This window comes from Brachypodium distachyon, chromosome 1 (assembly GCF_000005505.3).
Source record: "Brachypodium distachyon strain Bd21 chromosome 1, Brachypodium_distachyon_v3.0, whole genome shotgun sequence".
Taxonomy (NCBI): domain Eukaryota; kingdom Viridiplantae; phylum Streptophyta; class Magnoliopsida; order Poales; family Poaceae; genus Brachypodium; species Brachypodium distachyon.
Genome location: NC_016131.3, coordinates 14,478,928 through 14,492,958, shown reverse-complemented (window position 1 = coordinate 14,492,958; position 14,031 = coordinate 14,478,928). Strand labels below are relative to the sequence as shown.

At 39.3% G+C, this 14,031-nt stretch overlaps 1 protein-coding gene across 1 annotated transcript; it reads right to left on the bottom strand.

The window, feature by feature from the left end:
• Positions 1-1,170: 1,170 nt before the first annotated feature.
• LOC100835163 (cycloartenol synthase-like) lies at positions 1,171-10,110 on the bottom strand. The gene is made up of 18 exons (XM_024462686.1): positions 9,779-10,110; positions 9,198-9,389; positions 8,839-8,928; positions 8,458-8,652; positions 8,248-8,332; positions 7,761-7,927; positions 7,433-7,621; positions 6,368-6,481; positions 5,780-5,902; positions 5,578-5,700; positions 5,389-5,490; positions 4,334-4,390; positions 4,205-4,251; positions 3,956-4,099; positions 3,302-3,479; positions 1,864-1,944; positions 1,685-1,768; positions 1,171-1,603 (listed from the first exon to the last, which is right to left on the bottom strand). The coding sequence occupies exons 3-18, from the start codon at positions 8,851-8,853 to the stop codon at positions 1,481-1,483; spliced, it is 1,827 nt and encodes a 608-aa protein (XP_024318454.1). The 5' UTR covers positions 8,854-8,928; positions 9,198-9,389; positions 9,779-10,110; the 3' UTR covers positions 1,171-1,480.
• Between the last annotated feature and the right edge of the window lie 3,921 nt (positions 10,111-14,031).

Below are 14,031 nucleotides of genomic sequence, written 5' to 3'. Positions count from 1 at the left end.
TCAGTTCTTTGGCCTTTCTTGTAGAGTTTGAACCCCAGGAAAAAACACTGCATGGCAGCTGGCAAGCCTGGCATGCTAGTACATGTTTAACAACCACATGTGTTAGGTGGAAGAAACTTCGAATTTTGTTTTTCTTGCATATGCTAATAACGATTATTTTATTGAACGCAATCGACGGTGTTCCCTTGGCTGTCAGAAGAAAAGTTCCAGCCCAACATGACTCATGTTCAGACATACAGAGGCAGCGCTGCAGCAAAAGCCTCTGTTCTTTGGGTTTCCTTAATATATTAGTGAAACTATTTAGTATTCTTCCGATCCTAAATTTTTGTCGTTGTTTTAGTGCAAATTTGTACTAAAACGATAAGAATTTAGGATCGGAGGAGTACATCTGATGAGACAACTACATGGGCAGGGCAGGTCGGCAGCGGCATCCACTGATCAATGAGCACTGCCAGGGCGGCATGTAATATTCGGATCCAATTTGGTGATGAATTATGATTGTGATGTCTCCACAATAACCATAGCCAATATACATGCAGTCGTTGGAGTTTGAGTGCTGAATGTTCTGCATGACTACCATTACCATCAGTTGCAAGAACTGCTGGTGGGCAATGTCAGACAAGGGAAGCAGGAAAAGGGTCGTACCATCTTCAGTCTGAGCAAACTGGCTGACAGAAGATGTAATCCGACTATCCAAGTATGTGATCTGGGAGGAGCACATTTCAGCCTAACCAAACTGCTTCTACCGTTTGCATCAGCATGTTGGATATATATTAGACGGTGAAGAAGATGTAACAGCAGCCGCCGGCCCTGAAATCCTGTCGTGGATGCCCTATCGGTCGCTCACGCTCTGCTCTGGCCATAAGAGGAGGTCCTTTAATGGCACTATATCATTTGGCTACCAGCAATCATTCTCTCTAGTCACACTGGACTTGGGAGGGGATTGGGAATATATATGATACATTTTGCCTATAAAACAGTGTAGGTAATGTGCATCCTTAGTGCAGAGGATGGAAGATTCCCGTTTTTTCTTACCTAAAAAGAAACCCAGCTCTGAATCTGCTATGCCGTAGATAGACACACTTGTCTTCTTTGCCTTATCATTCCCAATGATGCAAGCAGGGATATGCGTATCACAGAAGCATTTGATACCTTCGATCAAGTAGTCTATGAACTCCGCCAAAAATACACTCCATTCTCTTTCGCCAAGTTTGAAAAATACAAATAAACCACGAGATAACACATACCTCCAAACATGGTATGGTGCTTGTGTATAACTATTGCATCCTTTATATTACAAAGATCCAGGACTCGTACCCATGTGCGCGGACACCCACACAAACAAACACAAACACATGATTGTGGTTTTCTAAATATAACTAAACACAAAGTTTGACTTGGAACTCCTGGTGTACCCGCAAGTTTATGTATCGCTCTAGGCATGCATATTTTGATGAAGACTGAAAAGGTGCATTTATATTTAACTTTTGGAGTTTTTCAGATTCATAGCTTGATGGTACTCTCCAAGGGCCCAAATAGGATATATATTGCGATAGTTGGGATAAGAGAAGAACAATGATGAGTTAAAGCACCCGACGTGTTCCTGTAATCAGAATGGATATTAGTCTCCCTTTGAGAAAATAAGTCTGACCTTCAAACTATACAGTGAGATCGTTCAACTTACTTGCTGAGGAAATTCACCACATTCCATTTGAATATTGATCAATCGCTTTGCAGCACGGTGCAAAGGTGTTGGATCGAAGTCAGCCTGCGAATGGGTAACATAGTTTGGTTTGTATATGCGTATGAAACTGGAGAAATATATAACATGAGTGATCTCAGACAAGACAAATGAAATGAAACCTGCCCGGCATCGATGAGTGCTAGCATAGCCCAAGACGTGTGCACGGCATGATCATGGCCATCGTTAAAATTTAGATACACCTGTTCAGATAAAACAAATAGTAAAAACACAAGATGTTTTTTAAAGAAATATACTTCCTCCGTCCAACAAAGGATGTGGATGTCTCAACTTTGACTAAATTTGAATGCATCTATACACTAAGTCATGTCTAGATACTTTCAAATTTTGACAAACTTGAGACATCTTTTGTTGGACGGAGGGAGTATATGTAGTTGCGTGCTTTGATATTCCCTTTGCTATCGTTCCAAAATAGACGACATTTTGAATTTTGCATTCTTCAATGAGGATCTTTAACTATTAATTTCGCGTAGATATGAGTAACTAATTATAAGAAAATTATATTGGGCGGCGTATCCGGTGCAAACCTTCACTCAGCGCAAACATGTACACTATCCACGTGGACTATTGGATGTAAAATGTGCGGTGTAGATTAAAGGTGTGAATCAAGCTTTACCAAGAGTGGCTAGGTACATGCATGGGGGTTATGTGAAAAACATGTTTAAGTGGGTGCTTTGGTTCCCACTTTGGTCTGCATCATAGGTTTTAATCTGATGGTCCATGTGAATAGTTTGACGTATGAGGAATCTTATGTGTTGACATTTGTTTACATCACTTCATATTGCATGATATTTTTTGTAATTTGAAATACTAATTTATTTTTAGGATAAGTCATATGATTTTGATTAAAAAGTTACCTATTTTTGACATAATATAGCTAGAGATCACATACGAAAATAAATTGCTAAGTTTGTGTTTGTTATTCCAAAATTTAGTAAAGCACATTTGTATCATTTATCCACCTCATAATTATTCTAACTTAGATAATTTTAGATTTCATATAGAAAACTGGCAAAAATAATAATGAAATTTCTAGCTTTTGTTATGTTGTATTTCAAAGTTCATATCCAAAATATGGTTATATTCTTTATTATAAGAGTTGTATTCTTTACACTCCTATTAGTTATTTTGGAAGTTCATAAATAGCATAGAGTTGTATTCTTTAGCTATCTAATAAGAGTTAGTATCCATTTATAATAGGAGTACGTTGTATGCATTAAAAAAGAGTTGTATGTAGTATTAGGGATTTTCTATAACAATGGGATTCATATATCTATGCCGTTATGTCTAGAGCAACCGTGATCAAACTACCGATGTAGATAATTTGGCATATATATATGGTTGTATTCCATATATGCAGAAAATAGTAATATATAATTAATAATATAATAGATGGAGTATTAATTCACCTAAATCTGCATTTTAATTCATTTTTTAGTAGTTGGCTACCATGCCAAAGATAAGAAACAGAGCAAAAGATCTATAATTTTTTGGGACACATACACACAAAATCAGCACATGACAAAAATAAACTTCTACCTTATTTTGGCTTGAAAGATAGCTCTCTCCCCATCCACCGGAAGGCAATTGTTTTGCCAATAAAAAGTTACATGCTTTCCGAAGACACGAACAATTATGGTATGTCTTTCCTGCATGCTTTAGTCCTTTAACTGCGAAGAATGTGGCGTATGTAAAACATGCACCCCATGTCCCATACCTGTTAATATTAAATATAAATGTTATCCTAGAGAAATTCAAAGGTGTCATGCTCCCGGGAGGAAAACACCCTAGCCTTTTCATGTAAAAATTAAAAGAAAAACATTAGACATATAAATGTTTGAGCTTCTTGTGTGATTGTAAAATTTCATGAAAACTGATTCTTTTTATGTTGTGTTAAAAATTTAAAACAAATTTAGTGCTTAACATTGTTTTCTGAGAGAAAAATAAATGTTCTCACCTTGCAGAAACGTTTTTTTCAATAAGAAGAGAAAACAAATTGTAAAAATGAAAAATATGTATGTACGTGTATGTTTTATAAATATTTTTAAAATATTTCCTATTCTTTTTACAATCTATAATTGGAGCGGATATATGTTCTCGAGGACCATTCGTCTATCTCTGTTAGCCCTGAATAAATCTCACTATGGGATATCATGCATGCATAAAGAATTCCGCTGCTAGATATACACATACCATGAACCATCGGGCATTTGACTGTTCTCAATAAAAGTAGCAGCATTTGTAATACATGTTTCTACATCTTCCTTACGATATTCTGGGTATTGTTCTTTAAACAGCGCCAAGGCATGAATTGCTGAAGCGGTGCACTCAACGTACCTGCAGCCAATCAGTTTGTAATCATAATTAACTAATTCATTTGACTGCCATATAGGACTAATACAAATATAGCAGGATTTCAAGATGGGAATGTGCATGTCTCACGGATAATCAACAAGAATATTCACAAATGTCTCCGAAGGGTTCAAAACCTGAGCATACAGTAAAAATAGGATTAAGAATTAAATGTGGTAATTTGCTTGATGGAATACACTATTTCGAGATACAACTCACCTCCAGCCACGAATACCCCCTTTTGGATTCGTATGATGAAAATGTACCATCTTTGTTCTATATAGGAAGCAAAATAAATCCATCAAAATGAACACTTATTTTCAATATATTATTTTGTATGCAACAAAGTAAATAAAACTTTCTTTTCATATGCTCTCATATTTGTCATGTTAAAATTCATGTTGCATTAGTGCCTGTAATATATGTACGTAATCATCGGCTTGGTACTGTGATCACTATTTAATTATTCCATCCGTTCCATAATATAATGCGTCCACGTATTTTGAGGTCCAACTTTGACCATCATAGGTGGAGCCAGCGATTTGGCAAACTCTGGACACAACTGATTGATCGAGGGAGACGAAGGCCAAGCCCAAGCTAGACAAGGCCTAGAAAAACCAAGAGGCCAAATAGGCCCAGTCGGAGGGAGTGAAGGAAATATAACGTTTTGGCCCAGAAAAAACAGATTGTGGCTTCATTCTGAGGGACACTATCGATCCCAGGACGGCCGATCCGCCATAGCCGCTCATCGGAGCTCCGAGAGCCGGCGCCGGCGAGCCCGGGCACGTGCCCTAGGTGCCCACACGGTGGCTCCGCCCATGTTGACCATCAATTAGACTACCAAAATGTGAATTATGTGTTATAAAAATTATACCACTAGATTCATATCTAAAAGAAGTTTCCGACGGTATAATTTTTATAATACATAATTCACATTTTGTTGGTCTAATTGATGGTCAAAGCAAAATATTGAAATGTGTGCGTGCCTTATATTATGAAACGGATCTAAAATACACACTATTTTCAACACTAATTTTCAAATTCATTTTAATATTCACCATTTCTGTTTTTTTCGTACATATATGTCGAGAATTATTACATGCACCATAGTTAAAAGTAAAGTCCTAGTGCTCATTACAATCTGAACTACTTAATTATATATATGAATGCCCATCATGAGGAATATATGTATAGTTAGCATTTTGAATGCCTTTTAAATAACTATTTGTCTTAGAAACAATATTATTCACATTAATTTAATGTGGGGTGCATACCATAAAGTTGAACAGACAATCAACAGCATCATACAGCCTTTGTCGGTCTATTGGTCTTGAAATAGCGAAGCTAGGAGACACCTTCTCCAAAAGTAACAAAGCCTAGAGAAAAATATTCATGAAAAATAACGTTGTGGTGAGAACCAGGCAAAAAGAAAAAGACTATATATTAAGGTATATATGATTTACTGTGAGTCCTTCTGCTGTACAATCGGATACAGCCCAACCATTGTCTGCACTAGAAAGTGTCCAAGAACCTTTTGAAGCTTGCCGGTGCCAATATCTTTGATCTCCTGGATGTTCCTTAAGAACCTTTATCAACCAAATAAAAACTTCATGTTATTTAAACTAAATATCTATAATGGAAGGTATAGTAGTGTTTGGAACGTACCTGGGAATTCTTAATGTACTCGTAGGCTCGATTTAGTGTTGGCCCATATTCTTGAGAAAGATTAGTTGAGCAAATGGATTGAACCATAAATGTTGTTTCCCAAAGATTAGTGCTATCATAAACCTGTGATGATGTGCGTGTTACGAGCAATTATAAGTTCTTGATATGAAAATGTACATACTAATGCCGTAAAAATGTACTCTCTATTTTTGTGAGTATGACTATACGTTGAAAAACTCAAGTTAGTTAAAACCAGAAATTGCTTTGAAACTATCTTCCAGTATTCATATATATAAATATAAGTATATCAGTCTCCATCGGCTCATTCATGAAGTTGAATTATTTTGTGATAGCAAGCTACATGGTTAATGGGTATTTTTAAGTCATTAATGAACTTGAGGATCTCAGCAGACGGCCATTGACTAAAATAAAATACAACCACACAGGTACTCCCTCCGTTTCATAATTCTTGTCGAAATATTACATGTATCTAGCTAGATGTTTTTTAGGAATAGCTACATCCGTTTTTGGGCAAATTAATTTGAGACAAGCATTATGGAACTGAGGAAGTATATAATCAGTAAGAACCTGTGATTTCATGCCATCTTCCGCAATCCACAAATAATCAAAAATCCTTGGAATATGTTTTTTGAATTCCTCTGAGTTTGGATCTTCAATCCAACAACAAATCATATGCAGCCCCTAAACAAAAAAACAAGTTTCTTCATTAATCAATTACATCTTGTAATGATTGTATCTATAGCACCCTCCCAAGGTACGTAGTTCTATGTGACGTACTACCTAAATTGAGAAAACAGTAATTGAAACCCCTGCAGTGCTGTGAGGAGTTGAATCCAGGTGTTGAGATTATATATCCACACTTCCAACCAAGTAATATAAGATAGGCTTTATAGTTAACTTGCAAGCTACATATAGATAGCGCGGTGGAAGTGCATCCAAAGCAGACTAGGCTTTTGCGTGCTTAAGCCCAAGCTATATATTACTAAAAAATCTGCTTAAATAAATAGGAGAAAAGATAGATAGATTAGCATCACAGAATAGAGCAACAATGGCTAGCCCGTGGCATGGCCTAATTCTGGGTCTGCCCCTTTATATAGACCTCACATTAACTATTGGGAATGCCCCAATGGTGTGAAGAGCTTCATGCGCTAGCCAAAGCAACCAAAAAACCGATCTAATGGAAGGGGCGAGGCAATCTACTTATACTTCAACACTCCCCTTCACGTGTGGCTCCCGCGGGTCTAAACATGGATTGAAAGTGCATCGCAATTTAATTGCGGCAACCGGGTCTCGAACTCGAGACCTCTTGGCTCTGATACCATGAAGAGCTTCATGCGCTAGCCAATGCAACCAAAAGACCGATCTAATGGAAGGGGCGAGGCAATCCACTTATACTTCAACATGGTGGTCACCCTACCGATTCAACCTTCTCAATGCAAATGACAAGTACATAACATACATGTGCATTGAGAGAGTTAGGCTTTTCCCCTCTCACAGACTCGGGTGTTCCAAGGCCTTCACTAATTAGTCTCACCATATGCAAGTGTTGCGTGTGCATATGATTATGTATGATCTAAAAAATATTAAGAACTAATGCTCATTTGGAATTGCATTCTAGGAGCAGTTAATGACCTTGCTAATAGGACTTAGGCAAATGTAACAACTATTTTCGTCCTCGTAATGAATTTGTTCCATAAGATATCTCAAAGCTTTCTCTCGTAAATGTGTGAAAGGCCATCGACTTAAAACCGGTTCAACAAACTTGTGAAGACTTGTCCACAAAACATCTTGTACAAATGTCCGTGGATAGCGAAGATCATCCTGCAAAGAAAGTAAAATCATAAATATAAAACTTCACCACACATCCATTTGTGTTATCGGGCATCTCAAGAAAAGGTATCGTTGAATTGATTAATAAGGGAATTATATCTATAAGAGGAAAGGAAGAATGGAGACATACCTTGCAACATGTGTTACGAGCCTTGTTCCAATCAGTTTCATCATATGGTTCATAGTATAGCTCCTCCCTCAGTTCCAAGATAGTTTGTGTGATTGGTCCAACAAATTTCCTCCCATAAATATAAGCCATGGGCAAGTAGACGATTCGGCAAAAGCACCAAAAATTCCCTACTCAAAGGTTTAGAAATTGGTACTCCCTATTATCTTAGTAAACTTTTAATGAACATAATTTGGAAGAAAATTCAAAGAAACCCATAAAATTATATAGATAAGGGAAAGATCAGAAAAGCTAGAGAGAAACAAATGAAGAAATTCAGAAAATTGTGGCAAGAAATTTGAAGAACCAAATATTGAAGGAAAAGACTGAAGATTGGGGGGAGAGAGAGAGAGAGAGAGAGAGAGAGAGAGAGAGAGTCCAGAAAATGATGTGCCTGAGTGTCTTTTAATGGATAGTCTATAGAATAAGCAAAATTATATACACTACCTACCAGGATGAATTGGAAGGAAACGTGGGACCAACCACAGTTCAGGAATCATTGGGTTGTTTCCAGACCAGTCATATAAGCCAAGCATCTACAATTAGACAACAAGATTACTTCTGAATTACTGTTGCGCCTTTCAAAGAAAAAAATGCGCATGGCCAGGGAATAACGTATTAATGCATGCATGTTAACTAAAGGTCAACAAAGATTCAATACCGAAAGCCATATCTTTCCCCACTGAGGTATCGCAGCAGCACTGCCATGATATAGTATCCATGCTCGCGCTTTCTCCATTGCACCATCACCATCGTCAGGCCCTTCACCCAATAGCCTCAGACAGACATAGTTCAGGACAGTCCCAAACATTGTGCTTGGACCCAAAATATCCAGTCCCCATCCACCGTCCTCATGCTGCAGTCAGGATGCATTACTTTAATTAATCTGTTCATCTCGGTTAATCATCTAATTTTAATTAGTTCTTCCTCGAGGTTTAATATGCATAGCTATCGATCCCATGCATAGAAAGCACATACGGAGTATCATGCATGCAGTTAATAAATAATGAGTATATTCTCAAATAATGAATTAGTTAATTACCTGATGGTTGTACATGTACCGGCGAATCTCTTTCTGATGCTCCGCTTATAAGACAGTATTTAACGTCCCGGTGACGTAGAGAGCAAACAGCTAGCAGTAGCAGTAGAAATTAGTGTACACTTCATTTTAGGCGTGTGAGACTTAATGCAAACTTATTTTTTATCAACATCTACTCTCTGTGCCAGATCAAATTACTGGATCCAATGAACTATATTGTTTAGGTAGTATAACCCAAGTCAAACTTTTGGAAGGAGTGAGTGCATAGTGCTCTAGGATTACTTACCACGATTCAGAGTAGACAAATAATTAAGAGATCTCTCTCTATATATATGTATGTAGCCTGTATAAGGAGTACTTACCATGGTAGGCATAAGGATCATAACCCCAGAGAAATCACCAGGCCAGTGCCCATCATGCGCTTGCAACGTGGAGATACGGTTTAGTGCCCGTTTAAGTGCGGTCATCACGACTTCCCCTGTGACAGGTTCGTCTTCTCCCAGCAGTTTAATCTTGGGAAGGTTCCTGTCTAACAGAGGGTTCATCTTGGCATACTACAAGAGAGCTCGAATGTTAGATATTTCCTTTTTTTCACAAAGGATCGTGTTGACGTACAAATAATAATTTTATTAATATGGTAGAAAACCATGATTTTAACCGCGAGAACTTTTGAAGACAAATCTACCTGCTGATATAAAGTTCATGTCTTAAAAATCATATATTAATATAATAATTTTGGTCAATGCATAAATGAAATATGCCAGCCTTTGTGAAAAGAAGTGATCGAGTACTAACTACTCTCTCCGTTTAAAATATAAAAATTAGTTCTGTGCTAATTAAACCAAATATAAATTTATAAAAAGATCTACGTACCAACATGTAAAACTCTAGAATGTGTATATACCTGCATGCGCATGAGGAGGGAGTGCGAAAAAATATATACCTGCATGCGCATGAGGAGGGAGTGCGCATGAGGAGGTCGTCGCACTCCCTCCGGCGGAACCTATTCTTGCGGTACTCTTCGCGCGCGTTTTCGATCTGAGCGAGCTCCTCCGGGGTGCCCAGCTCAGGGTCGAACTCCCACGTCTGCCGGCCCACGAAGTTGTTGGTGGACCGCATCCACGGCCCACCACCCTCGCCAATCTTCAGCTTCCACATGCTTTGGCTATATATGCTACAGACCCAGAGGAGGAAGACAACGGCGATCGAGGAAGATCGAAACGACTCGATCTATAGCTCTATAGCTTCTTGTTCTCCCACGGCTAGCTCCTGCTCGCAGACCCCGGCCTATTTGTACTGGCCGGGTCAAGGAATATATTTGTACTGTTTGTCGTCTACTAGGTGTACGCGTCGTCCTTCAGTATTGTTTACTGAAACGTCTAGGTGGTTACAACATGCACACCACCGCGTGTAGGCAATTCAAGGAAGTAATGCTGTCACCTAGCATCGAAGGACAATCCTTCAATTCTTTCTTCCTTTTATATTGTATGTGTGCTCAAATATACATATGCGCGCATGCATATATGATCATTTTGTCTTACCAAATATGTGTTCCTACCACACATTTCTATAACATTGGAAACCTCCATTTATTTTCAAGATTATGTATATGTTTACAGCTTTGTAGAGAGCGGGAAGAAATGAGGGATAATTTAGGATATCCACTTGGCCAAAATAAAGAATGGTACAACTCCCGGTCTAAGGCCGGGCTAGCTCTGCAACAGTACCGTGGAGAACAACCCGGGCCATATACGTGTTTTATAAGGACCACGTGTGGAAGAGGCGTAGCAATCTCGCCAACTACGACACGTTGGAATATAACAATAACTGGATCATATATCTTTTCCAAGGAAAAAAAACAATAAAAACGGAAAAGAATGGTTGCCTCGAGTTTTCTTGACTGGACACACAGCCGATGGTTATTGGCTCTGCTCTCGCCGGACACTGATCAGCAGATCTTTTGCTGATCAGCCGGGGGATTTGGTGACGCGAAACTTGCTAGTGTGGCGTTGGCGTCTTAAATTCCTTCTATGACCATCAGCAAAAGATATGTAATACTCCGTATAACGTTCGATGTTAGCCAAACATAATGATTTTTTACTCCTAACAGCCGTACTTAATTATTAATTAAGCTATGCTCGTACGTGATTTTTTAAAATAAGTTTAATCGATCACTTGCATTCGACCAGCCTGTGGCTATGTGGCATGCAGGATGCGCAGCTGGATATATTTCCCTCGTACGTTGCATAGTACTCCTAGTAACAGCCCAATAGAGTCGAACTAGTGGTGCCTGCATAATTGGGCCTTTTTGGATCGACTACATTGGGCCTTTACTCAATGTCTGAAACAACATTTTTTTTATCGACTACATTGGGCCTTCACCCAATGTCTAAAACAACAACTTTTTTAGGGAAAACAACATTTGGGATTTCTGTTTTGAACTGAAAAATGAATGGGCTGGCTAGGAGAAACTAGCCAACCAGTTTAATATAGAGAGGCGAGTAGTGCCGGTAGACCCCAGGGAAAACAACATTTGGGATTTCTGACTACGGATATGCTTTTGTTTGTCAGGATTGAAGCTATCCTGATGAGTTGTGCCAGTATATCAGACAACCCAGACGCCGATCTCACGGACACAGCTGAGCAAACAAGCGGAGCAGCAAGAAAGATGATTTCCTCCTTCCTCTGCTGAAACTTGAAAAGAATGCATTTACCATTGCATTTTGCCAAATTTTGACCCTTCTCGCGTTACGCCGAGCCGCCGATCCGGCCAGTCACCGTCGCCGCCGCCTCCGCTTCTGTCCGCTTCAGTGGAAATTTTAAGAGAGGCCTAATTCAATTCAACCCTCTCCCAAACTCAGAAGGGTAGAATGGTTTTTTCACGTTTTTTCTTCTATTTCTTTTTGCTCTTCTTTTGCCTGATCTTTTTCTTTCTTCTGCCTCCTTCCTCTCTCGCAAAGTATCTGCAACCTAAAGTATTATTTCGACAATCCCATCGGTGAGATTGTGCGAAATTGTGTTTACTATGACGGTGTGAAATTTCGTCTCGATCCAACGGTGAAATCTCCAGCCAACTCCAAAACACCAAGTGTTGTTCGGATTCCTTGCGGCCGTGCGTCACAGCACGAATGTCTGACTTGTTCGCATGTTTCCTGTTGATCCAATCATTATTTCGACGATCCCTTCGGTGAGTTCGTCGCGATCCAACGGTGGAATCTCCAAAAAACTTGAAAAAACCGAGTGTTGTTTGAATTTCTCATGACCCTGCGAGACAGCACAAACGTCCAAATTGTTCGCATGTTCCCCGCTGCCTCAAGAAAGATTTCGCCGATCCCTTAGGTGAGAATGTGCGGAATTTTGTGTACCACTGCAATGTTAAATTTTATCGCGATCCAACGGTGAAATCTCCGTAAAATTGCAAAACACCAAGCACTGTTTGGATTTCTCACAGCCGTGCGAGACAGCACAAACGTCCGACTTGTTCACATGTTTCCCGCTGGCTCAAGAAGTATTTCGCTGATCCCTTCGGTAGGATTGTGCGGAATTGTGTTTACTACAAGCTCGTGAAATTTCGTCGCGGTCCAACGGTGCAATCTCCGGCAAAATCAAAAACATCTAATGTTGTTCGGAGCCAGGTGGAAAAAAGAGAAAAAAATATTAATTAATGTTCATCATGACCTTTTTTATAAAAGGATACGGAGTGATCTGGACCGTCGTCGTGTTTTCGTTGGTAGGAGGGGTGTGTATTGAATCAGAAGTCATTTCAAGAATGTACATGCACCCAACGACTGGATAGATGCATATATCGTGGGAGGGGATCCATGTTTGTTGGGAGATCGGCGTCGCCGTTGTTGAACGCATCGATCGATTGGATTTTGCACTGTCTGCGTTCGAAACCTGCTAACAATTTGTTCTTGTTTTTTTGACACAGGCGCAATTCAGAAGAGTGCCAATTAAGTGGAAAATGTGAGACGGCCAGCTGTGCTGATAGAGATTAGCTAGAGTGTAGAGAGGCATCTTCGATCCATCTTCAGCTAGATATAGACTGGTATGATTCGCTACTTACAAAACTTGTTAAATGCTGGGACTGTTCAGTGACCCTCGTTCGAATACCGTTAAGCAGTGTAAGACGATGACATGTGACAGCACACTGACAAATTTCTATTTGTCCGTGTCCAGATTAAAATTCCAGTGGTAAATCAATCTTGCCGTTTCTTCAGAAAACCCAAGCTTAATTACCAGTGTTTCAAGTAGTTGCATAACAGTAGGAAGTCCGCTCTATCATCAGAGGTCTATAAAAGTTAAAAAACCGACATGCATCCGTCCAGGATGTACGGATAGGAACAGATTCTTGTCTGTAATTTGTTAACTAATGATGGAATGGTGACTCTAAAGAAGCCAACCTCGAGATACTACTTTTGTCAAAAAATTATCTTGACTATTAACTGGGATTGGTACATTCAGTCAACAAAAGACGGATAAACGCTTGCGTGATATGTCTCTGCAGATTAAGATGAGTGTGCATCATACAGTTATATTATTTTTTTCTCTCAACTTGCAGTTGCATATCTATCTCAATCACTCAAAATCAGTTCTTTGGCCTTTCTTGCAGAATTTGAACCCGGGACAAAAAAAAATTGCGTGGCAGCTGGCATGCTACCTGTTTAACAACCACATGACATGTGTTAGGTGGAAGAAACTTCGAATTTTGTGTTTATTGCTACAGTTAATAACGATTATGATTGAAGACATCGACCATCTTCCCATGGCTGTCAGAAGAAAGGTTCCAGCCCAACATGACTCGTGTTCAGACATACAGAGACAGAGCTGCAGCAAAAACCTCTGTTCTTTGGGTTTCCTTCAGATACTAGTGAGACTATTTGCAGTATTCGTGTCTCTGACAAGACAACTACATGGACAGGTCGGCAGCGGCATCCACCGATGAGCACTGCCAGGGCGGCAAATAGTATTCGGATCCAATTTGGTGGTGAATTATGAATTTATGATTGATATGTCTCCACAATAACCATAGCCTGCTAGCCAATATATAGATTCCCCATTGTTGTACTGCATCATGAACACTTGAGCTACCATATACTATATCCCTCACCAAAAGAATAGATGAGATGCAGCATCACACCCCTAAAATAAGCAGGGATCAGTTGTCATATGCATGTTATTGCTATCAAACGGCTC